This window comes from Delphinus delphis, chromosome 20, assembly GCF_949987515.2.
Source record: "Delphinus delphis chromosome 20, mDelDel1.2, whole genome shotgun sequence".
NCBI lineage: Eukaryota > Metazoa > Chordata > Mammalia > Artiodactyla > Delphinidae > Delphinus > Delphinus delphis.
In genome coordinates this window covers 2,184,699-2,211,476 of record NC_082702.1, presented here as the reverse complement: position 1 = coordinate 2,211,476, position 26,778 = coordinate 2,184,699, and the positions used below count along the sequence as shown (strand labels likewise).

Sequence of the window (26,778 nt, the reverse complement as noted above, 5' to 3'; positions counted from 1 at the left end):
ATGGACGCTATGAATCTTGGAAGGTATGAATGTTGGAAGATGCTCTTCCGCTCACAGTTGTGTGACCATCTGGGAAAGTCCCAGTGTCCACATGTGTGAGGTTATTACCATGATGGTTAAGGGCAGAGACTCTGGAGCCAGCCTGCCTGGGTGTGAATCCTGGCTTGGCTACTTATGATCTGTGTGACCTGAAGCAAGTGACATGAACTCTCTGTGCCTCTGTTCTCTTGTCTTGGAAAGAGAGATAACAGAACCTGTCACGTGGTTGTGAGGATTAAGGGAATCAAAAAGTGTAAAGAAATGAGCTCAGGGCTTACCACATGGTCAGTGCTCAAGAAACATTCCTTTTTTTTTTTGGCCATGCCATGCCGCATGGGGGATCCCAGTTCCCTGACCAGGGATCAAACCCGTTGCACCTATATTGGGAGTTTGGAGTCTTAATCAGGGAAGTCCCGAAATATTCCTTATTCTAAATATTTGTGTAAAAATGGAGGAGATCCTAGTCAAGGGGAGAGAGATACAGAACTGAAGAATACACTTACTCACTCGTGTATTCATTACAGTCTGGTGCTGAGGATAAATTAACTTAACAGACCCAATCAGTAGGGACACAATAGCCATTTTCCTTTGCTATAATAATAGAAGCAATTAGGTGAGCACAGGATTGCCCAGCTAAGGACTGCACTTCCCAGCATCTCTTGCAGCTAGATGTGGTCATGTGACTATGCTCTGGCCAATGAGGTTTGAGGAAAAGTGATCCGGCATCTTGTAGGAGTTGCCCTTTGAAGGACTAAAGTGTGTCTTCCCCTTCCCTCATCCTTCTCCCCTTCCCCTGAGCCAGAATGTGGATGGGACGTGGGGGTGAGCCCTCTCCAGACATGTGGCACAGAGCACCAAGGTCAAAGGACCCTGGCTGCCCAACTCCAAAGAGTGTCTACACCTTCGCCCCGAGAGGTTACACACAGACCACCAACACGGAGGACAAATCAATTTTGGCATATTTAAGCAGCTATATTTTGGAATTTTACATCACAGTAGCCCAGCATGCATGTTTTGGGAGCACGGGGTCTAGAGCGGGAAGCAGAGGGACCTCGGGTATTAGGAAAGGCAGAGGATGCTGAGGCAGCACAGGGGACATTCCCATGCCTGGATCTCCTCGTACTCTGCACCAGGCTTGGAAGGGGAGGTGCAGTTCGAGCCAGGTTTCGAAGGTTCAGGAGGAAACTGGGAATCAGAGTCAGAGTCATCCGTTTCCAAGTAATAGGCGAAGCAAACAGTTGGCTTAAAGGAACGAGAACACAGAAGAAAGAGGAGAACGTTAGTGCCCTGGGTAGCATCCCCTCTCCCAAGTGTGAGGGCTGAGCACGTGCACTCAGCGGCAGCCCACCTGGGGCTGAATTCCAACTTGGCTACAAACAGCTGGGGATCCTGGGCCAAGCGACCTGACCTTCCCCTGCCTCAGTTTACACTTCTGTATAATGAAGTATAAATAAGTGCTTTCTCAAAGGGGAGTCGTGAGGATTGAACAGGATGATCCAAGAAAAGTGTCTTTAACAATGCCTGCTGCTTAGTGAGAGGGGTTTTCTTCTACTCAGTGCCCTCATCTTTGCAAAACAGTTCTTCCCCAAAATGGCCTTAGTGTGGGTTTCTCAACATCCACACCACGGACATTGTGGGGCGGGATCATCCTTTGCAGGGGATGCTGCACGCTGTGCATTGCAGGATGTTGAGAGGCATCCCTGGCCTCTACCCGCTGTACACCAGCGGCATCACCCCTTCAGCTGTGACAGCTACAGATGTTTCCAGACACTGAAGATGTCTGCAGGGGGGCAAACTGCCTCTGGTTGAGAATCACTTCCTCATCCATACTTCTGTTCTCTGAGTTTGGGGAAAGGTAAGGACCTTCTACCCCACACAGTCCCATGGTCATGGGACCCAGGCTGGGGCAATTAGGGTCCTGCATCCCCTCAGCTGATGGTTGGTTCAGTGGTGGGCAAAGTACCCAAAATGGGCCAAACAGAATGCTGTCCACTTCTAAGATTTTTGCTTCATGAAAAATGTGTCCCAACTGACCTCTTATTAGCTAGCTTCAGGGAGAAAACAAAATCAGAAAGTATTCAGTAGAGAAATCGGACAAGTATTTCTTCCGAGTACATCAGCAATGATGGCAGACAGACCTCGTGTGCACCTAGATGTGATGTCTAGAAAAGGACGGGGCATCACTTAGGTGGTATTCCAGAGATCATAGCTAACCTGACTCTCATTCACGGGGAAATGGTTAAAAAATAAATAAACAAACAAATAAATAAATAAAACAATATGGGGTGGGGTGACTCTGGTCTTCAAAGTTGTCATAGGCAAGAAAGGTTGAGGAGATTTTCCAGATTAAAGAGGTCTAAAGATACATTACTAAGCACAATGCCTGGACCAGAATGGACCTTGTGCTGTGGGGAAAAGAATGAAAAAGAAAAGGTAGTATGTAGCTAATTCACAAAACAGGAATATGGACATAGATCAGATGAAAGTGTGCATAAGGATAAAAGCCTGAATGTTACAACAGTCCCACACTTATGTAAGAGTATATTCTATATCTAAGGTGATAGACTGAGGAATGTATATATAAATATATATATTAGAGAGAACATGAAAATACAAAATATTAACAATTGGTGAATCTGGATGATCTTTGTACTGCTTTGCAAAATCTGTGACTCTTACATTCTTTTCTAATAAGATTTCTAGGGAGTCCTCCCTGGGACTGCTGCAGGCACTAATAGGAAACGTGTTCTTGCGAGCATCCTCACCCTGTGCCTCCCCTGACCTCTCCCCGTGGCACCCCTGGTTCCCCATCAGGGCCGCTCCAAACTCCCCTCCCACCTGTTAAGAATCCCAGAGGCAGAGCAGACGCCTCATTGGCAAAGGTTGAGTCACCTGCCCAGCCTGGAACCAATCATAGGGAACCTTGGCATTGCTGGCTCTGATTGGTCAGGGGCATACCTGGAGCTGGTCTGAGGATGGGATCAGATCCATCCAAAGGGCATGGAGACAGGTGGTCTCCCAAGAAAAATCAAGGGTGTTAGTAGGAGAAGGAGGAATGGTGTCCAGGTGGACAAAGCCACAGCTGCCTACGCAGGAGGGACCCTTACGTAACTCATTCCCTCACTTAATCAGCCCATGTGTATACAGTGCCTAACGCTGGTTACATCTGTTCTAGGCAGGGGGATATGCCATTGAACAACAGAGGAGGTTGCTGCTCCCCAAGAACCACTCGAGTAGGGAACACAGATGATGAACACACAGATACAGGTGTGCCCTCAGGTAGCAATAATAACGCTGAAGAAACTGAGCAAAGCAAGGGGTTAGAGAGAAATGAGGCCAAAGTGAGCAAGGGAGGCTTCATGGAGGAGGTGACCTTGGAGCAGAGGCAGGAATTAGGAAAGAAAAGAAGGCAGGAAAGAGGGCAGCATCTCCAAGAAAACCATCCCCCAGAGCTGGGGCTACATCCTCAAGGGTACAAGGGGCACTGAGCCACCCAAGGGTCTCTGCTGGGCAGAGGGGGTGGTGGATGTGCCTTTCCTCTCAGAACCCAGGGGACTCTGGTCAAGCGAGGAAACAAGCAGACTTACCAAGGGACAGATCGGCAGGAGTTTGGCTGACATCGTTCCCTCCGTTTTGGAGGGACTGTTCAGCAGATCATCAGGAACCTCAGAAGGCAGGGCTGAGGGAGGAAGAAAGAGGCATGAGGCCATCTTGCCCTCTGAGGCTTGAGAAACAATAATAATAAAATCTTCATCACGAACCCTTGACAAGAGCTAATATGTGAGGAGTACTTGCGATGTGGCAGGGACACTTTTAAGCATTTTACAATTATTAGCTTGTCTGGTTGTTCATTATAACTCCCTGAAATAACTACTATTATCATCTCATTTTACAGAGGAGGAAACGGAGGCACAGAAAGGTTAGGGACGTTGCACAGCAGTGCCTGCAGACATGCATTAAATTGCATCCTGTAGTCTCACAGGGAACAGACAGGGAATGTCAGTGAGTGAAGGGGCTGGGGTAAGACAACAGGGGTGTCCAGGCCACAAAAAGAAGCTCCAATGCATTCAGCTCCCAGGAGACACTGCTGTAGGCTCTGAACAGGGGAGAGACAGGACGCACTGACATCAGGTGATGTCAGGGAGGTTCCATCCTGGGTGCCCCTCAGGGCCCTCCCTCCCCAGCAGGAGCCAGTGGGAGCTATTTGGGGTTGGGATCAGTCTTCAGGGTCAACACTTCCCCATCAGGTCTCCCCGGGGGGCCCTCCCCACTGCCACCTGCCCACAGTTTTCCACTCCGTGTGTGTCTCACCTCCTTTCTCCGGCGGCTTGGTCTGCACCTCCTCCGTTTCCTGGCCCTCGATGGTGCTGAGAGGTAGCATCGTGACACCACAGGTGCTCCCTATGGACAGGAGACCAGAGCAGTCAGTGCCTGGGCTGGGGACCCAGATGGCCTGGGTGTGAACGCCAGCACTGCTCTCAGGTGTCGGATGGACTCAGACAGCTCCATCCCCTCCCCAAGTTTCCAGGTCCCCAGCATCCAAGGGGAAGTGTTGGCAATGCCTCCCTCCTAGAGTGGCTTCCAAGGCCCAGTGTGTGATGTGGGGCGAGCGATGGCCATGGCACCTGGCAAGGGCAAGGGCAGGGATCATGGGTGTGGGGTTTATGCCTCTTTAAGAATAGAAAAATTATGACACAAAGTGCTGGGGCCTGAAGGTGCAGCTCAGTTAACTTTATATCAAAAGGGCCTGTGGTGTCTGACATACAGCAGGCACTAAATAAGCACACTCATGGCCAGCATTCCCAGTGCTGTATTTCAGGGCTGTCCTAAGGCTACACTGCAGCTTGACCAAATGGTTCAGACCAGCACCCCTCTTCCCTGTCCTCGGGGGCCTCTTCTGGTACAGGATGCTCAAGGGATGGCCTCTCAGGACTGCTGTGAAGACGAGGGGGCTGGTCCACAGACCCCTCACCACAGCCCCTGGGGAGCGAGCGGCCAGCACTGCAGCAAGGGTGCCTAGCAGCAGGCTCAGCTGTGGGGTCCTGGGACCCCGCCTCCACCCCAGCTTTACCCTGGGCAGGACTTGGGCCAGTGTGTCTGGAGGGTGCACTGGGGGGTTCCAGCCTTCCAGTCACGAGCGGAGAGACCTCAAGGATCAAGCTCGCCAGATTTAACAACAAGATTACAAGAAATACACAGCAAGCTGAGATTTGAACTTCAGATATACAAATCATATTGTAGTATAAGTAGCTCCCAAACACTGCATGGGACGGGTCTACATAATTATTTGTTTTGCCAAGTTATGTTTAAGTATAGGCAAGAAATATCTGGGACATGGTTACACTGAAAGGTAATTCTTCGTTTGTCTGAAGTTCAAATTTAAGTATGCATCCTGCATTTTACCTAACAAGCCCCGATTCAGCGGGTATTTAACCTCTTGTGCTGTCAGGTGTCCCCTCCATAAACATAAGGACAATGAATGATTAAACAGGAGGGTTGAATATGATTAAACACATGTCAGGTATTGAGAACACAGCCTGACACACAGTCAGGCAGTTTATGTGTTGGATCCAACTCTGTTGTTATTGGTGGGGGGGAGGGCAGTTAGGAGGCCTCTTCCTCCACCTCCTCTCCCACCCCCACCTTCCCTGCATCACTGTCCCTGATGCCAGGACCTTCCAACCTGGCCTCTGACCTCTGATCTCCCGCAGCGCCCCTCCCCCACCCATGCAGGCCCTGGTTCTGGGCCAGGTCTTCCAGGGAAGACAGAACCTTATGGAAGAAGATCCCCAGGTCACAGAGCTTCATGCTTCAGAGCAGCTGAGGCACAAGGGCCTGGCTGCCAGTTCAAGTGTGGCTGGGGAGTTAGGGCTGGCCCGGCAGGACCATCAGACACACGATGATCCCCCAGGAACTTGGTGATCCCCCATCAGGGACTCACACGCACACTCCAACACCCCATGATGTTCTCTGAAAACCTCTGAGACACCCTTGGAGCCCACAGACCTATTTTTAAAAATTGAGACCCGGGCTTCCCTGGTGGCGCAGTGGTTGAGAGTCCGCCTGCCGATGCAGGGGACACGAGTTCGTGCCCCGGTCCGGGAAGATCCCACATGCCGCGGAGCGGCTGGGCCCGTGAGCCATGGCCGCTGAGCCTGCGCGTGAGCCATGGCCGCTGAGCCTGCGCGTCCGGGGCCTGTGCTCCGCAGCGGGAGAGGCCACCACAGTGAGAGGCCCACGTACAGCAAAAAATTAAAAAAAAAAAAAAAAAAAAAAAAAAAAAAAATTTAAAAAAAAAAAAAAAAATTGAGACCCACCAGTAGATACACACACACACACACACACACACACACACAAACACATGCTTGGGACACACACAACGGCAGATGCACAACCTGAAAATACAAGTCACCCTCTCCAACACAATTCCCCTCTGGCTGACACCAAGGGCTGATCCCCAGTCTCACCCATGGCCCAACCCCCAGAGGTGCCCCTCTAAGATGGGCGCCCCTGGCATGCCCCCGGTCCTAACCCGCAGCGAAGCAAGTGCACGCGCAGAATCACTGGAGGCTGCACAGCCCTTTGCCAAGTGTCCTTCTCTTAAGTAAATCTCCATAAGCTTCCTCAGGCGCCCCCCAAAGCCTGCAGGAGGGGCTCCACGCCCCCCGAATGGCCCTCTGGTTATTCTTTTAGGCCAATTCCGTACCTGGCCCCCTGATCCCGAAAAGACCTCTCCCAAAGTATCCCCTCCCCCCATACCCCGGCCTCCTCCATCCAAGTACAGAGTCCCCCATCTGCCCGTCCCACCCCCTAAAACCTCAGGACCAGGACCCAGGCTCCTCCTCCACCTGTCCTGGACGGAGTCCCCACCACCCCTACTACTGACACCCCAGCCTCCTCTGTCCCCTCCACTCTTCCCTCCTCCCAGTGGCCAGAGGAACCCTGACCTGGAGTCACCCCGCGGCTCACAAGGATCTGAGCATCCCGACCGCCCTCAGGGGAGATGCGGGTTCCTCAAGGGGCCCCACCGCGGGCACCATCGGGTCTCAGGGGCTCCTAGGCAGCAGCTCCTGCGCCCCATTGCCGCGAACGCAACCGCACATCCCCGAGGAGACTCTGCAGCGCGACCCCGCGCTGCCCTGGCCCCAAACTGTCCCCGCCCTGATGACAGGGACCCTTCAGAGCTGTGGCCTCGGGACTGACCTCCCGACCTAGGTTCTGCCTGGGCCGCTGGGCAGGAGCGGGCAGGCTTGTTCAGTGCTTCTCCTTGGCACCTGAGCAGCACTGGCTCCAGAGGTGCCCAAGGAGGCGGTAGACAAACTTGGGTGAATGAACGGGACCAAGTTGCTCAGTGATACGCACAAACCCCCAACCCCCGCCCCCGAACACAAGTCAGGTGGTTAAAACAGTCTCTGACACCAGCACAGGCGTCAGAGTGTTGGCTACAATTGTATTTTTAGGGGGGAGGGTTGGGGGCCTCTTCCTCCACGAAGGCCCCCAGCCTGCCAGCATCACTATCCTTGTTACTGGGCCTCAGAATCCGTCTGCTCCCCCAGCGCTCCTCCCCCACTGCCCAGGCCAGGCCTTCCTAGGAAAGGCACAGAGGCTCATGCATCAGAGGCACTGGGGCCTGGGGACCCGTTGGGGGTGGTTGGGGGACAGGGTGGGTCCTGCAGGACCATCAGGCGCACAATGACTCCCTCCCACGAGGTGGCCTCCTGCCCAGGACTCACACTCCTACTCACAGTGGGATACTTTGAGAAACTCAGAGACACCCCTTCGGCCTCGGTGTTCTACTTGTACAAATTAAGACCCACTTGTAGACCCTCAAATACACACAAATGGGCAGTAACACAACCTGAGGCTCAGTAACACTCAGGCACGTGCACGCACACACACACGCACACACACACACACACAAATGTGCATATGCACACAGCTTCAGATACTGGGCACACCAGGCACACACACACGCAGGACACACACGCCTGCACACTTAAAGCTCAAAGGGCACCCTATGGGATACTCAGACCACCTCTGCCTGACACCCCAGGGTCCACCCTCAGTCTCACCTGGGGACCCAACCCCCCAGTAGCCTCTCGCCTCAGATGCCCCCTGTCACTCCCCTTTGGACCCCCCCAGCTCCTACTCACAATGGCTCACGTTAAACCTCAGAATCACTCCTTCAGGCTTGTAGGCTTGAAAAAATTGAGACCCCCTAGCAGATCAGACAGACAAATATGCAGAAATCCATCCACAGAAATACAGGCATGCAGACACACAGACACAGACGCACACACACCTGGAAAATCGGAGTCACCCCCTCAGCCTTGCAAGCCTTTTAAAAACAATAAAACCCACTTGCTCCCCACTTACAAATGTGCAGATTCAGATTCACACAACTTCAAACCACAGGTAACCCACGCAGACACACCCACACAGACATACACACACACACAGCTTCCAGATAAACACGTTGGACACTGGGGCATGAAGACACAAACACACCTGCAGCCACATCTCAAAACTCAAAATCACCCTCCAGACACACGATTCCCTCTGGCTGACACCCAGGACAGACCCAGGTCCCGTTGCCCAGAAGCTGCCTCCTTTCACATGTGCGGACCATTCATGCTCCCAGCCCCCAGGACAGCCGGACACTTATGTGCATAACCACTGTTGGCTCAAAAGCCGTTTTCCAAAAGCCCTTCTCATTCCCAAAACTTCATATGCGTCCTCCGAGAACCCTCTTTCCGCAGCTCCAACGCCCCCTAAACTGCTTCAGGTATTCCCTCCAAATCATTCAACCATGCCCCCAGCCGGCCAAGTTCGTAAGTGGCTCCCTTAACTCCCAACTGACCCCTCCAGGGTCCTGGAGGCCCCTTAATAACCGTCTGCCACCGCCATCAGATTAGCATGCCCCTCACATAGTGAAGACATGAGCTCCTCAAATTCAGACACACAATCAGACTCTGCTGCAGTCACACACCCACACAGAGACACACACACCTAAGTACCCATTGACTCCACCTGTCAGACAAAAATGCACACCCTTGGGCACAACTCCGCAGAGTCAGACGCAGACTCACACAGACGCCTCACAAAGTCAGAATTCGTGCAGTGTGGAATCCCATTAAAATCTCCCGCCCTGGGACGGACAGACAAGGCCACACACTCCCCGGACCCCCGCAGAGCCACACCCCCCCCCCACCTTGACATCGTCACCTGCTGGCAAGCCAGTCACTCACTCACACCCACGCCCAGACCCTTCACCCTCAGAGACACAACAGGTCAGGAAGGGGTGGCCGAGGACCCGCCCGCTGTCACCCCCATTAGCGCGCAGCCGAGCCATCCCCGCTTCCTCCACTGGCCGATACAGAGTCCTCCCCCCAACACACACACACACACACACACACACACACACACACACACTGTTCCTCTCCCAACCCACCTCCCATCCTCCCTGCCGAAAACTCACCGCTCGTCCTACTGTCTGCCTTCCCTCAGAGCCGAATGCGGGTGGGCGGAATTCAAACCTGGACCAAAGCGCTCCGAGACCCGCCCACCGAACTACCTGTCCCAGAAGGCACCGCGCCTCGCCGCGCTAGTCGCTCCGTGTCTGCTAAGGAGCTCGAGCCCGGGTGGAGCTCAAGGGCCTCTGGGAAATGTAGTCCCGAGACCGAAGGGGGCGGTCGAGGGACGCCAGAGTGGCGGAGGTGGGAGCAAGAAGTGGCACGCCTCACTCCTTTCACCCCAGCCCTGGGTTCCTGCAGATGGAGGGAGCATGGGGGAGAGGGGGCCTTCACGCTCTGCACCTCATCCCCTTACCAGGAGGCAAAGTATTAAATAGCATAGAGGTCCCTAGAGACCCTGCCTCAAAACTTCCAGCACCTCTCGGCAGCCTTGTGCAGCCAAGAGCTACGTGCATCCAATGAAAAGCAAAAAACAAAAAAAAACTGCGTTCAACAAGATCACAAGTTTATGCTCATTTTATATGAGTAATTTAAAAAATAGATTTAAAATAGCACTTTTAAAATAGATTGCCGTTTCTGATGGAGAAATTTGAACACGGGGTATTTGGAGATATTAAGAAATTATTTTAAGTGTAATAGTGGTATTGGGACTAGTTTTTTAATTTTTATTTGTTTATTTATTTATTTATTTATTTTTGCGGTACGCGGGCCTCTCACTGTTGTGGTCTCTCTTGTTGCGGAGCACAGACTCCAGATGCGCAGGCTCAGTAGTTGTGGCTCACGAGCCTAGCTGCTCCTCGGCATGTAGGCTCTTCCCAGACCAGGGCTCGAAAGAGTGTTCTTCTTATGTTTTCTTCTAGGAGTTTTATGGTTTCCAGTTTTACATTTAGGTCTTTAATCCACTTTGAGTTGATTTTTGTATATTGTGTTAGAAAATGCTCTAATTTCATTCTTTTACATGTAGCTGTCCCGTTTTCCCAGCAGCATTTATTGATGCTCCATTTTATATTCTTGCCTCGTTTGTCATGGTTTAATTGACCATAGTGTGTGGGTTTATTTCTGGATTCTCTGTTCTGTTCCATTGATCTCTGTGTCTGTTTCTGTGCCAGTACTATGCTGTTTTGATTACTGTAGCTTTGTTTACTGAAAATTTTGAATCACTTGCCCCTAAGTATGCTAATTCTGTCTTCTCCTTGATTAATTCTGCTTCTGAACCCCACTAATTAATTTTTCAGTTCAGTTATTGTATTCTCTAGCTCCAGTGTTTCTACTTGGTTCTTTTGCTTGTTTGTTTCTCTTTGTTGATATTCTAATTTTGTTCATGTATAATTTCCCTGGTTTCATTTGGTTGTCTACCCACGTTCTCTGGTAACTCACTGAGCTTTTTAAAGATGATTATTTTTAATTCTTTGTAAGACAGTTCACAGATTTCCATTTCTACCATGTTGGTTACTGGAGATTTGTTTTCTTACTTTGATTGTGCTGTGTTTTCTTGATTATTCATGTTCCTTGTAGGTTTGCTTTGTTCTGTACATTTGAACAAGTAGCTACCTCTTCCAGTCTTTATGGGCTGGATTTGACTTAGAGAGATCTTCACCAGCCAGCAATTCTCAACTTGAGGCAAGAGAGAAGCCAACCCTTCAGGGAGCCCTAGTTGAGTCTCCAGATATATGACTATAACACATGAGTGACTGTAGACAAGACAGCAGAAGATCCTAGCTGGGTCCAATCCAGTCTGCAGAACTGTGAGCAAATGTATGATTGTTGGTTGTTATTTTAAGTCACTAAGTTTTGGAATTGTTACATGACAAGAGATAATCAAAATAAGCAGTGACCGACCATATTTCTACTTGTTAATTAGGGCCAACCTCAGTTATCATCATAATCTTCTTTTTGCCTATTTGTCTAGTGGTCAGAGAGGGAACCCCAGAAGGCTAGGGGACAGTCTAGCTCCAGTTATATGGAACTATTGTGTCTCCAGCTGTAAAAGTTCCCTTGGGTAGTAAGAGTTCTAAATCAACAGGCTTCCTGAAACAAGAATTTGGAGATTGGGTAATGAGATGCAATGGAAGGAAGTACACCTCTGTTTTCAATTCTTTGTTCCTGGACTTTTGTCTTCCAACTACAGACAGTAGGTTTGGGGCATATGTCACATTTGGCAAAACAGCTTTCCAAAGTCAGATGGTGGCTTCTCTCATCGAAGACCATGGCTTAGTTTTCCTTAGGATATACCTAGGATGTTTTTTAGGGATTATACAGGTGTGTGGGATATAAATCATGGGAAGAGAATTCCTTGGTTAACAGCAAGGTATTGAGGTTCCATTAATGTCTCTGATTCTTCACTCCTCTCTGTCATGTGGCTTTAACTCCTTTCCTAAAGGTGGAGTATATTCCCCACCCCAAGGGACTTGCTTTGGCCAACAGAATGAGATGAAAGTGACAGTATACTAGTTCCAAGTCTAGGCTTCAAGAGGCCTTGGGTATTTTCACTTGTTCTCTTGCATTTTGCCGCCACCATAAGGAGGTGGTCCACTAGTCTCAGGAGGACGGGAGTTGTTTGTGTCTCCCAACCCCAGCTATTGCTAGCCGACGTCAGCTGACAGCCAGCCAATCCCCAGGCACATGAACAAGCCCAGCCAAGGTAAGCAGAGCCCTCTCACCGATCTGATCCTCGATGTGTGAGAAATAAACATTTATTGGGTGTCATCGAGGTTTTGTGGTTGCTTGTCATGAGCATCATTCTGATGGATGACTGCTACATATGGTGCCTAAGTGCTGTATGAAACACACAGGAAGCCCACAGATGTTGAGAAGAGGCTGGTGGGGAGGGAAAGGAAAATCTAAATCCAGAACACATCACTGTTCCATTGAGGATAAAACATTGCCCTCTCTGTGATGAAAGGGGCTTGGTGTGATCAACCTACCCCCAGATGTCTGGCTGTTTGGAGGGTGGACATAGTACCAGTCCTGGCTTCATCCTCACTCATGCCTTCCCAGGGGAGGAATGAGTTAAACCAAGTGAAGAATTAGGAAGGTACAACTAGGAGATGTAGAGCCCAGTTCTCGGGAGCTGGCTTGCCTGCAGACAGCACATTACATCTTAATTGCTGTTCACCTTGCAATGCTCCCAACCCCAAGGATGAGTGTTTGTTTAGGTGCAACATCCACTGGTCCTTGGAAGGTTTGTTTATCAACAAATGGATTATCTCCATAAGGCACAGGTGTTATGTTTAACAGAGTCCTTCCTCAAGGGTCCCTGGACTCTAGTGACATTGTCTATAAACAGACTCAAGGACGTTGTGACTCCAGTATGGTGGCCCTAGTCAGCCTCTTTTGGACCTAGACTTTGGCTTATTTTGTTATATAAATCCTTTGTGGGGGCATCACATCCATGAATCTGTGTCAGGACTCCCATCCCCCCCAGGATCCGATTACACCAGCCATGCTTCCTCTGAGAAGCGGCTCCCTTTTCAATACTCAGTTTCTTCCCATTGCCAAGAACATCAGAGAGCATTTCAACGGCTGCCCCTCCCACGGGCAGCCCCCACGAGTTCCTCTGTGTGGGATGGAAGTGGTGAATGAGGAGTGTTTTCAAGGGTTTGGAGCTTCAGGGTGGTCTCAGTGTTTCCGAGTCTCCTAGACCCACCATTCTGATTGCCAGGATCGTGTTTCCCTAGGGCTGCCCAAGCTTTTCACATTGGGAATAGGGCAAGGCTATGGGTTTAACGGACCAAAGTCAGAGCCCTGCAGGTTAAAGGTAGAAACCCACCTGTACCTCTGATCTCGACACTCCTCATAGTCTTTTTTTTAAATTGGAGTAAAATTGCTTTACAGTATTGTTAGTTTCTGCTGTAGAACAAAGTGAATCAGCTATATGCATACATATATCCCCTCTGTCTTGAGCCTCCCACCCCCACCCCCACCCCCAATCCCACCTCTCTAGGTCACCACAGAGCACGGAGCTGAGCTCCCTGACGACATCCTTCATAGTCTTTGGATTTGTTTGTGACAGCTGCTATCAAGCCCTTCACCCCAGGAAGCAGGTGAGTCCAGATGACCGACCATGGGCAGTACTTAAATATTTTAAGGCCACATGCCTTGGTCTTTGAGTTTCCCATTCCAAGGCCCAATACTGAATGTTTCCAAGTATCCCAATTTCCCTCAGGGTTTATTATCTCCAACCCATTTCTGCATCCATTTCTGTATCAGTTAGGACTCTTTGGGGTTATAAATAACTATCTATGGCCAAGTAAAGCAAGTAAGGAATAGCCTGGAAGGATAATGGGTACTCAGAAAATCAAAGGAAGAACTAAACAATCAGGCCTCAGGAAGGACAGTTACCAGAACAGCTCTTGGCTCTCTCTGTAGCAGGAACTCATGTATGGTCAGTGCTGCCACTGGGATGACTTCTGTGTGCCCTTCTGCTCAGGGAGCCTGATTGGCACAGGGCTCAGCCTTTGGACAGGGAAGGGGCAGGGCACTGTGGCATTCCCACAAGACTCGGTGGTTCCCAGAAAGGGGAAATGATTTGGGGCTGCTGAAAACAGCAAAACACTACACTAATAACAAAGCCAGCTCAAGTGCAAGGACGATTATTGTAATGAGGCAGGAGTTCTTAGGGAACCCAAAGGTAGGCAGTTCAGCCAGGATCCCCAAGGCACTGGGGTGGGTGAAGCACCAGGAACTAAGTTTCCCTCTGGCACGTGGCCTTGTTCACCAACACACCCAGCCCCAGCCTGTGTGACCACCCAGGTGGCCCTCAGTCCGAGTCTGACTGGACACGGGGAACCCATGGGTACCAATAAGCTGAGGCCAGGGAAGGGTCAAACCTCAGGGAATAAACATGGCAGGGGCATAGTTACCCCTGCAAGTGAGGTGCGGGTGGAGAAAAGAATTCCCTAAATGCCCGTCAAGCAACTCCAACGACCCTCACTTCCTTCCCTTCCTAGACTTCCTTTCGTAGTCTTAAAAGAGAATTGACCCTCGCACCCTGACTGACACTGGTGCCCCTTATCGTAGAAGGATCACCGACGCTGTGACCACCCTGGAGTCAGTCAGGCACCACCAGGGGTAACCATCTAACCTCACGGAAGAGTGAGGGACGGACACTTTAAAGAGACTCCACAACAGCAACGTGTTTTCTATGTTACAGGATCATTCTTGTTTTTGAGAAAATATTATATAGGATTAAAATTTTAAATGCAGACTCACGTAACTGAAGCATACTTGTTGCGGTTATTATCAAGTTTAAAACACTATTGGAGAGGCTTCCCTGGTGGCGCAGTGGTTGAGAGTCCGCCTGCCGATGCAGGGGACACGGGTTCGTGCCCCGGTCCGGGAAGATCCCACATGCCGCAGAGCAGCTGGGCCCGTGAGCCATGGCCGCTGAGCCTGCGCTTCCGGAGCCTGTGCTCCGCAACGGGAGAGGCCACAACAGTGAGAGGCCCGTGTACCGCAAAAAAAACAAAACAAACACTATTGGAATATACGTTTTAATTTTATTCGTGCAGTTAAAAATGTGGGATTGTGTAATACTAAAAGATCCCTTAGAAGTAACTCTTGATATATGCAATAATTAAAACTGGAATAAGATTTGTAAACTAACCCTAAAGGCCTAAGGAGACGCTAAGTTTTGGGATTTTTAACCACCCCAAACACTTAAAATGGACAAAAGAAGAGACTGAGAAGTATCTTATTTTTAACTTTATTTTTATTGTTGACACTATTACAGATAGATAGAACGACCACAACCATATTAACAAACCAAAAACCTGTGCACAGAAACAAGATGAAGAAAATATATGAAGATGTTAACCACAGTCTTTGGATGATGATAATATGGGCGAGTTTCTCTTCTACACTTCTGTAACTTCCAAGTCTCTGTAATGAACACATACCGTGTTTATAATGGAAATACATGTAATAAAGGTAGGTTCCCAAAACACTGTGAGAAAGCCTGTCCCAGGTAACCGAGACAAAATACTTAACTGTAATCCCACAATGACCACACACCACTTCCTCACTGCTTTCTGTGTCTCTTCCCATCTTTGACCCTCTGCATACTCATCACAAACACCGCAGTCATCAGACTGTGCACAGGTCAAGGTGTCAACAGCAATGGTTGTTGGGTGTCGGGAATATGGATGAATTTCTTTTCTTTTGCTTTGCTGAATCTCCCCGAAGTCTGCCATAAGTATGTACTATATTTGTAATGGAAAAATACATACGTGAGATTTAGTACCAAAACACCAAAGATCATTCAAGGAATCTGAGACAAAACGTTTAACCGTAATCCCATGACGACAATACTCTTTTAATTATTTTCCATATTTTTTTCATTTTAGACTTTATGCACATGTACTCAACACTGTCATAATCACAAGCTTGTGCACTGACATGAGATGGAGAAAACAGATCAAGATGTGAACTGTAGTTATTGGGTGTTGGGGATATGGGCGACTTTTCTAATTTATTTTGTGTTTTCCAATTATTCCTCTGGGTACGTATTATGCTTGTAATGGAAACAAACATAATAAGCTTTGTTATCAGGACACTACTGTAGAGAACATCTGAAAACATTAAGATGGAAGTGTTTAACCATAATTCCACAAAGGTAACAGTTATTCTGAGTACACATTTGACACAGTTATCATCATAAACCTGTGCACAGAAACGAGGATGAACAATACAGTGAGGAGTATATCTGTCTTTGGATGGGGGGTATATGGATTTTTTCCCTCCACTTTTCTGTATTTTCCAAGTGCCTGATAATGAGTTCAAATTATGTTCACAATGGAAACGTGATTATAAACTTTTTAGTAACACTACGAAGAAGAACATTCAAGGAATTTAAGAAAATAATGCTCGACTATAAGCCTACAACACCACCACCACGACAGCTTTTGACTATAAGCATACATTTTTAAACAGTTATAACTGTAGTATAAATATAATTCTGTGTCCTGTTTTTTCCACTTAGTATTCCGTAAATATATTTCCATGTTGCTACATAACTCTCCACGATTATCATTTTTAAACAGCTGCGTTAGGAGTCCACCGACAAGTTCCCTTAATTGTCCTCCTATTTTTGGCATTAAGTTGTTCCTAATGTTTCACTAAGCAAAGGCTGGAACGGACACCCTGACATTTGGCAAGTGGCTTTCTGAAGGGTTCTACCAGTTAATACTGCCAACAGTGGTGAACACAGGTTCACCCCACCGACGCTGACGCCGGCCCCCCCCTCAGGGTCCTCCTCTGAGGCCGTGCCTCACTGTCCCTCAGCTCTCTCAGGTGTCCAACCTTGGGTCTTCACATGCAGCTGGCCCTCGCCTACACCATGCCATCAAAACGGCCCCTTCTTCTCAGAGGCCCAGGATACCCTGCTCATTCATTCTTCCCATCCTGGCCTTCCCATCCCCGCTCCTGATGTTGCTTCCAACTGCTTCCTCACCCTCCGAGGTCTGGAGACGTTATCAGGACTCCCCCTTCTTTGGCTTACTCTTTTCTGCTTCCTGCTCTCACCCTACCAACCTCCTTCGACTTTGGCATTCCTTCCAGCTGCGATATGCTCTCCCCGAGCCCTAACCGTGCGGACCTAGGAGAGGGAGATTTAAACACATTTCCCCAGCAGGTACTTTAACTTTGCTCGCCCAAATAATCTAGCTCTTATCTTCTGCTCCCTTAATCTACCAGATCCTCTTTAAAATTTTTTTTTAATTTTAATTTTTTTTTTTCCAGCCAACAAAAAGAGTTTTTAATAGTCATTACGCAAGGGGTGGGGAAGCAAAGGGAGCACAGGTGGTCCACAGAACAGGACACAGGAAACCTCGAGCTACGAGGTCGACTTGTGATCACACGGGCAACTGAGGCGACTTGACAGACGTGACGCTCTAAAGGATAGGTGACAACTGCTTATTTAGGGGGGCACTCTTTAAGAGGAAGGGACAGATGGCAACGAAACAAATTAAGGCTGCTAGGGAACCTGAGTCCACGTTAAGCTCGAGTTGACTGTAAAGAAAGCTTTTTTTTTTAAATGCAAGTTAGACACGGGGTTTAGGGTCAGACAGGTAAAGACGAGAATTAAGTTTCACGCTAGAAAGCTCTAAGGATACTCGCCCCTGGGCGCCCAGGGTGCAAAAACTGAGTTGTAGCGGCACACACGGACGAAGCCCCGTTGCTACTTGTCGCTTAAGGCAGGGAGCGCGCAAAGGGAGTGATGAGGCAGCAGCCCCGTCCTAACTTACATGAGAGCCCCCACGGTTCTCAACCTCATCAGGCACGCGCGCGATCTAGGGATGGCTGCAACCACTCTTGAAAGGCAAAGACGCAAGATGCACAGGGAGAAGCTTCAGCTTTTGTGAATTCACTATCCTACAGACATCAAGTTGGTTTAAAAACAAATAACAAAACTTGGAACTATTTTTTGCATGAGAACCACCGCAAAGTACAAGGTGGCAACCAATCAATTTGGGGTTACAAAAGGCCAATCCACGTATCGTAAAGGCTTACACAGCATTAGGTTCCAAAGTGTTACTGTAGACGAAATGGCTGAAAAGGAAGCTCCAAGTACTTCCCCTTTCAAACAGCAAAGCGGAAAAGACATTTTATCTTTCATGCCTACACCTTTACGGGAATATTCAAGAGTAAGGAACAACACAGTCAATTACTCAAAAAAATATGGATAGGATTCAAATAACGCACAATAAATCTTTCTAAGGATCTAAGATGCTTACAAATATATTCTAATTTGTTGCTCTCTTCCTCCTCCAAAAAAAAAAAAAAAAAGAAAAAAAATCAAAGAGTACCAGGTAAGGAAGGTACCTCTGCAAGTGAACTGTAACTGGATACCATATTAAGTCCCAATATGAGTACTGTTTGCTATGATTTGCTATTCTATATACATCTCAGGAAACATTCATTATATATAGGTTCCAGGATTGTCATTTACAGATGTGGGCCATTTCTGTAGCCTTGAAAACCCCTCCAGCTTTCCGTCAATGCAGTTACTCGGGTGGAAGATAAGACGTGTGCTATGGCTTTCCCACATGCATACGCCGATGTTTGATGGGGAAGAGCTAAGTCCGAAGGAGTCTCCACCTTCAGTTTCTTTCCAGGCTGAGTTGTCTGATGTTCAAAGTCAGGTGTGTATACGCCAAGGGAAGCCTCCTTCCGACATCATCGTGGGTTGGTTCCAATTATCTGTAGTTTAGTAAGGGTCCAGTCCTAGTGAAGGTTTTCCAACCTTGACACCCGAGTCCTCAGCCGGTGTGGGTGTTCTGGTGCCTGGCCAGGGACAGGCGGTCAGTGAACACCTGCCCACAGACGTCACACTTGAAGTACTTGTCATCAGCCCTGCCGCTGTCATTGCTGCTGGTGCTGGCGTGCTCGGTGTAGTGGGAACTTTCCCCATAGACGCTTCCAGGCTCGAATATTATCACCCTGGCGTGGGTTTTCAGGTGCTCACCATAGGCCGAGTTGGAGGTGAAGGTCTCGCCACACTCCCTGCAGTCGTAGTAGGGCTCTTCCACTTGGATCTCCTGGTCGTCACCTTCCTCTTCTGGGTCCTCGATCCCTGCACCGTCCGGCTCATCCGCATCTCCCTCTGGCTCTTCGGCTCTTTCCTCTGGGTCTTCGATCCCTGCCCCGTCTGGTTCATCAGCATCCCCGTTGGGCTGTTCGGCCTCCCCGTTGGGCTGTTCGGCCTCCCCGTTGGGCTCGGCGGCCTCCCCCTCCGGCCCCTCGGCCTCCCCGTTGGGCTCGGCGGCCTCCACGTTGGGCTCGGCAGCCTCCACCTCCGGCTCTGCGGCCTCCACCTCCGGCTCTGCGGCCTCCACATTTGATCCCTGGATCCGCAGAACTTCCCGTGGAACGAGGACGTTGGCTTCAACTTCCTGGGCGGCTGCTGCTGCTTCCTCTTCCTCGAGGTGCAGCTTCTGATGCTTCGTGAGGACTGTGTTGTGGATGAAGGACTTGCCACAGTCCTTGCACTCATAGAAGGGTGAATCTCTCTTGGGGGGCTCGGTGAGGAAGGAGGTATGGACGAAGGTGGCCCCATAGTCGTAGGGCTTGTCCTTCTCGTGAATCCTCATGTGCTCCCGGAGGTCGGCCTGGCTGGGGAAGGATTCTCCACAGGTCGCGCACTCATAGTGCTTGTCCTTGGCCTGGTCTCTCTGAAGGTCTGTGGGGGCCGAGCCTGGGCTGACCGCATCTGTGCTTCCCTGGCCCTGCTCCAGCAGGCTGTCTCCAGCGTGGACTCTCATGTGTTCGTTAAGGACAGAGCCGTGGATGAAGTCTTGTCCGCACACTTGGCATTGCAGGGACGTCCCAGCAGGAGGACTCTTCTGTGGGGCCTGAGGCCGCTGCGGGCTAATGACCAAGGGCTGCATAAAGGGTTCATCATACCTCCTGTGGCCGTAAAACTGGTCTTGCTCATGGATCTTCTGATGCTCGAAAAGGAATGAGCTATGAACGAAGGATTCCCCACATGCCGGGCACTCGTAAAGCTGCTCTCCAATGTAATCTTTCTGATACTCGCTGACAGAAGGGGTGTGCGTCACAGAATGCGCGTACTCGCGGCTGTCGATGAGGTACTCTCTGCCGTGCACCTTCTGATGGTCCTTGAGGTCTGTGCGATCCACGAAGCCCAGCCCACAGTCCTTACACCCATAGATGGTGTCTTCAGGCTCGTCTGGCTCGTCTGGCCCTTCCTGCCGAGGCTCTTCCTGCTGAGGTCCATCAAGGCCCACACCCTGAATCACAGAGTCTCCAAACAGCTCCCCACCATGGAATTTCTCTCGGGCATAGATTTTCTGATGTATGCCAAGGTCTTCAACAGTGGCAAAACACTCCCCACACTCCTTACATTCATTGCGGACTGGCTGTTCAGTGTAACTGGTCTGAGCTGGTGGTTCAGCGTAACTGGTCTGAGCTGGAGGTTCAGCGTAACTGGTCTGAGCTGGTGGTTCAGCGTAACTGGTCTGAGCTGGTGGTTCAGCGTAACTGGTCTGAGCTGGTGGTTCAGCGTAACTGGTCTGAGCTGGTGGTTCAGCGTGACTGGTCTGAGCTGGTGGTTCAGCGTGAGTGGTCTGAGCTGGTGGTTCAGCGTGACTGGTCTGAGCTGGTGGTTCAGCATACCTGGTCTGAGCTGGTGGTTCAGCGTACCTGGTCTGAGCTGGTGGTTCAGCGTAACTGGTCTGAGCTGGTGGTTCAGCGTAACTGGTCTGAGCTGGTGGTTCAGCGTAACTGGTCTGAGCTGGTGGTTCAGCGTAACTGGTCTGAGCTGGTGGTTCAGCGTAACTGGTCTGAGCTGGTGGTTCAGCGTAACTGGTCTGAGCTGGCTCTTCAGCGTAACTCATCTGTGCTGACTGGCCCGCATAACTGGTCTGAGGATCCGTGGAGGCTATGCTGCGAATGACAGATCGTATGTAGTTTTCACTTCCAGAGAGCTTCTTTCTATCGTGGATCTTCTGATGCTCAGTGAGGTCGGAGCTATGAACAAAGGACTCTCCACACTCCGGACATTCGTAAAACTTCTCTCTCGGGTGAAACGTTTGAGGTTCACCAAAACGCAGGGAGTGGATTACAGAGGTCTCATAAATCCTACGCTCGATGTTCTTCTTCTTAGCACGAGCCTTCTGATGCTCGCGCACATCTGACTTGGGAACAGATGGTTCACCATCCTTCTTCCATCCACTGGGGCCCTCCCCAGCGAGACTGTCCTGAGTTACGGTGTGGGATGCACCGTGCACAAAAGAGCCCTTGAAGATGTTGTTCTTACCCCCTGCATAGGGGCTCTCTAGGGCAAGGGTCTTCTGCGGCTGGCCACAAGGGTCTGAGAGGTAAGCGGAGGACTCCTGCTGCTCGTCACATCCAAGGAGCTCATTTCCACCGCGACCACGGGGAGGCCTGAAAGCAGCTAGGCTGTGGATGACGGACCTCTCATACCCCTTTCTTTCAGAGGTACTCTCCCCAGCGTGGACTTTCCAGTGTTCGGTGGCACCCGAGCTCTGAACAGTCGCCTCTGCTATCACTCTCGGTTTGCTGTGACTTTTATGAGCCCCAGGGAAGGCTGAGCTGTGAATGAAAGACCTCTCATAGGGGTTCCTCTCGTAGGACAGGGCTTCCCGGCTGTCATCAGGATTGGAGCTGACAGTGAATGCCTTCTCGTCTTCCTCGTCCTCAGGTGGCCTTGTTATAGTGTGACTCTTCTGAGATTCGGGGAAGGACACACTGTGAATGACAGACTTCTCGTACCCCCGGCCTTCAAAGAGGTTCTTCCGAGAATGAATTTTCTGATGCTCGATGAGGTCTGAGTTTTGCCTAAAGGCATCCCCACCATCTTGGAAGTCGTAGGCCTTCTCCGTTGGGTAGGTTTTCTGGCGTCTTTTAAGGGACTGACCAGGAATGAAGGTTTCCTCACACACTTTGCCCTTGTTTTCAAATGGGTTTCCTCGGGTGTGGATCTTGTGGTGCTCTTTCAGGGATGCGCTGTGATGAAAGGTCTCCCCGCACACCTTGCACTCGTACATTTTCTCTTTCCCATACATCTTCTGAAGCTCGTTAAGCGCTGGGCTGGGTTTGAAGGCTTCCCCACGCTCACTACCTTTGTCATCTCGGCCATGGGTTTTCTGGTGCTCGATCAGGGCAGAACTATGAAGGAAGGTTTCCTTGCACACCCTGCATTCATAGAATTTGTCCTTCCCGTATATCTTCTGGAGCTCCCTGAAGGTTGGGCTGGGCATGAAGGGCTCCTCATACTCCTCGTCCTTACACCCCGCAAGGCAATCTCTAGCGTGAATTTTCCGATGCTCGGCCAGGGCGGCGCTCTTATTGAAGGGTTCCCCACACTCCTTACATTCAAAGCGTTTCCCTCCGGCCTGCCTTTTCTGAACCTCACTGACGGCCACACTATGAAGAAAGGACTCGCCGTACTCATACAGATTCTCCCTGGTGTGCGTGATCTGATGCTCCACAAACCCCGAAATCACGCTGAAGGACCTCCCACACTCATCACACACATAGGGCGTCGCCCCAAAGTCAAAGGGCTGCAACTGGGGGACGGGCGGCGCGCTAAGGCTGCTCCCACTAGCGGCCTTCCTCACCTCGCTGCGCTCAAAGGGCCGCTTCCTTGCACCACCTCTCCGACCGTGCATCGAGCCCTTCCCATCTGTGTCAAAATGATAGCGCCTTTTTCTCTCAAGAACTCTCTTTCTGGAAACAGGGTTTGAGTTCAAATTAAAGCCTCCTCCCCCAAAGGCATTCCCTTCATGGCCCCTCTCCTGAATCACCGACTCCCTCTTGTTGAATGGAACTTCCTTCCAGTCACTGTCTGGCCTCCTGGGGAACCTCTGCAGCCGATCGCTAGGTTCCCTTGCCCTTCCCGACTTGGAGTTGCGCGAAACGTCCTTGATGAACTTTTCCATTATCACCCCGTGGGAAGATTCATCTTCACAGATCCCCCGCCGATGGGCTGACTTTTTGGTTTCAGGCACAGTTTTCAGACCTGAAAAGAAATCCCAGATGTAAATGCTCCCTCGTCCCCGTACTTGTGCAAAGTAACACTGGGACCTCCGTGATGGTGGTGTGAAGATAAACTGTACAATGCTCGTGTCTTTGTGCATCAGTTGTGTATCATCATGTGTCAGTGTGTGCGGACGGCTCCCATCTCACTGGTGCAAGCGCCACTCCACGGGGCCTTGCGCGCTCACCTCGACTGGTGCTCGGGTAGGCACTTCTCTTTGACCGTGACGAGTGGCCCTGGGTCATGTGCGAGTGGCCGTCGTCCTCGGCAAGCTGAACCCCTGTCCACAGGAAGAACACAACATCTCACACTCGAGTTGGGGACCAAGGCTCATCACCATAAATGATGTCTGTCTTTCTCTCAGCCACGAAGTGTGCAGGGGCCCATATCCAAGCCCTACCATGTCTTCTGTCTGCAGTCTCATTTCCTTATTATTCATTCCTTAGCCTCTGCTGGTCTGAATTTTAGTTAATTCTCCTGACTCCACCTAGAAGTTTGTACAGAGACCTCCGAGTGCCTTCTAAATTTACTGCGTTCTTTTCAGTCTTCCCCTTCTCGTAACCACCTCCTCAGTCCTGACATCCTTTCACTGGGCTTCCTGGCTCTCCTCCTACTCGTGCCTGTTTTCCCCACCTGGTCTCCAAACACGGGAGCTCCTCAAGGCTCCACTGCCCACACAACACTCCTGCAGAGCCAACCGCCTACTAGGACCTGAGCCAGATGTCTTCCAGGGGAATCCAAACTGGAACTTGGAACCCCAGCCAAAATGAGTATTTAAATTTCCAGGGTCAGCACTCTTGGGGGCAAGAGTTGTCTCCTGGGCTCCCTGACCCCACACTACACACTCTTCCCCCAAAGCCAGAGCATTCGTAAAACACAGCCTCATCGTTTATGCCTCTGCTGGGAGCCGCTTGAGGGCCTCTGACCCCTCGAGTCCACACACACTGCGGACCCTGACTCCGTGCAGCAGCCTGAGGGGCCAGGCCGGGAGAGCAGCGCTCACCCAGCGAGAGCAGCTTCCGGTAGTTCTCCATGTTGTCCTGAACCGGGTTCTGGGGCTTCCGGTCCTCGGTGAGGGCCACCACATCCTGGTACGACACCGCATCCTGCAACAGCAAATGCACACCTCTCCTCAGTGGAGTCCACTCCCGTGGACGACAAGGACGGGACAACGCTGGCGGCATGGGAGCCACACACACACGCGCACACGGTGTGCAGCAAGTGCTCACACCGCTTGGGGTTCCGAACGATCCAAGTCAGGTTCTGCCAGGGACCTCCTCGGCACCTACCTTGGTGCTACACTCTGAGGAAGCTCCCAGAGACGTAGGACACATATGCCTCGCCCTCGTGCAGCTTATCATGTGTTTGGAGAGAAACAACCAGAGAACAGTAAACAACAAGGTGGGGTGCAGAGAGTCAGCGCTAAGCGGCTTTAGCGGGGGGACAGCTCAGGGTGGGCTGGGACGGTGAGCAAAGACCGCAGAGGCCGTGGGTGGGGTGGTGAGTGGTGGTGGGACTCTGGCCCGGACAGGAGTGGGAAGCTTCAACAGGCCCAGTGTCAACTGCACACAGCGTTTCCAGACACCTGGTCAGCAAAGCGACCGGCTTCCATCCCCAGGCCCGCTGTGTCCTGTGTCCGCCCCCGCCGTACACTGTGGGCCCTGCTGGGTATGGACAAGTTCTGAAGAACCCGGGGGTGACCTTAAGCACAGAGCACCTTCCTCTCCCAGCTGCCTTTTCTGCTTTGACGCACATTCCCTTGCAAAGCATCTTAGGAGTCCCCACATCACGCGGGACAGCCCCCTGCACAGGACCTCACAGGACCTCTTCTCACTGCTGCACTAGAACGTCACTAGTTTCGGGGAGTCGTGGTCCCAGGGAGCCTGGAGACAGACTCAAGGCGCGAGGTGGAGCCGTGGGAAGCCCGCAGGCTGTGGGGCCAGAGAAGACTCCAGGGTCAAAGGAGCTTATGCACCGTTTACGACCGAGCAACCCTGGGAGCAGACGTCTTTCCAAACCTCAGGTCCTTCATCTGTGAAATGGAGAGAAGGGCATCGGCCTGCCCTGTAGTACTGTGGGAGGATGTCCTGCGATGTGATTTGTTGTTTAAGCATGGAGAAAAATCGTGTAAGGGAAAGGTAAATTGTTGTCACTACTGAACTATTAGGTAAAGATATTTTGATATTAAATTTGCTACAGTTCTGGAAAGTGGCACAGATATTACAGCCATGCACAAATGCACACACACACACACACAAAAAGACACAATCAGGTGCATCGCCTACTGAAAAAAATAAACAGGCACAGGCACTGGGGTCTATGAGGAAAGCCTCATTTGTAAGACAACTGCCAATGTGCAGTGATTCAAAAGCAAAAGGCCACCACCACCACTAAGCAGAACTTCAAAAACGAACTCTTACCAGGCCAGGCCTTAGGATTTTTAGGACAACACACTACAAAAGATCAGGAAGCACTCACTGCAAAATCGGCTGGGACCACCACCGGCCACCCTTTCTGGTGGGAGCCTGTCTCCTCCTGTCAGAGGGCGGCTCCCCAGAGCGGGCACCCCGCTGGGCTCGGGGCCGATAGTGCCTCCATCCTAAGGCCTCAGCCCTGGATTACTGCAAAGTGGGAGAAGCCTGCTGGGAGCACAGATGTATTTGTGGTGGGAGAGGGAGGGAACCAGAACTCCTAACTTGCGGGCTGCCAGACAGCAGATGAGGTCAAGACCCCGGGGGGCTGAGGGTGCCAGAAGGGCACCAGCCCTGGTGCTAACAGACGCCAAAGGGCGATGGCAAAAGGGAAGGGGCATTTTTCATATATTTCTCTCCGCTTGCCTAATCTGAGTAACATAAATGTAATGTATGTTAAATTTTGGACTACGTTGTTGCTAGGAAAGAAAAATGCTGCTTTGACTTAAATTAAGTTGACCTATTCAAGTGGGTAGCCCTAAGCAGCTGTTCTCTTTGTATCTGTGATCAACCACGGATCTAAGGTGGCACAAGCCACCGCCACGTTCCCTGTTACAGATGCTGTCCGGAGAACAGCACCCACACTGCCGCATCCTCACATGACCTACACACACGAACAATGCATGCTGAAGGAAGATGAGAACTTTGTTATTTCTATGACACCAAGGTAGGAGGAACCAGTGTCTCCCAGACCTCTGGACCACACACAGGGGACCAACGCTTTCCAGTAGCGAGGACGGGCATTTGAAAAGCAAAATAAGACACAACCCCACTGCCAATCTGCTATCACCTTCATTTCATAAGAGTACTTTAACACCCCCAAATAAGGACACCCGCAGTTCCTGTTTTCCCTGAAGATGAGTGAACGCTTGGTCCCAGGCTCACAGAGCAGTTAACTGGAAACCCCTGACATCCATCACTTCGTGGGGGCAAATGCACACTAAAGAGGTTTCTTCTTCAGAGTTTCTACGATTGAATGTTTTTATCTGGATTCCTAAAATTTGGTCAATTTGGTGTCTCCAAATAAGAAACCAAAATTAGTGACAAACTAAGTGTGTCCCACACATAGAGGCCTCTCCCTGGGACAAGGTCATAACACACATCTGGAGCACCGGGGTCACCTCCGACCCAGCCCACACTCCACATCCCCTCCCTCCCTTCCACATCCCCTCCCCCATCGGTACTGCTGCCGCAGAAGCTCTGCTTTCAGTAACGGGATGCCATCCCCCTCCTTCTCACACACCTGCGCGTTCTGGCTTGCCTCCAGGACACAGGA

The 26,778-nt window shown here is 50.6% G+C and overlaps 2 protein-coding genes across 2 annotated transcripts in view; both read right to left on the bottom strand.

Moving 5' to 3' along the window:
- The window catches only part of ZIM2 (zinc finger imprinted 2), a 120,730-nt gene that overhangs the window by 73,910 nt on the left and 20,042 nt on the right, over positions 1 to 26,778 (bottom strand). Inside the window, 2 exon segments of the mRNA XM_060000090.1 lie at positions 23,219 to 23,311; positions 24,035 to 24,137. Of these exon segments, the coding sequence (XP_059856073.1) occupies positions 23,219 to 23,311; positions 24,035 to 24,137 (196 nt within the window).
- PEG3 (paternally expressed 3) lies at positions 15,705 to 22,606 on the bottom strand. The gene has a single exon (XM_069540272.1). It carries the CDS (start codon positions 22,250 to 22,252, stop codon positions 18,770 to 18,772), a length of 3,483 nt encoding a protein of 1,160 aa, XP_069396373.1. The 5' UTR covers positions 22,253 to 22,606; the 3' UTR covers positions 15,705 to 18,769.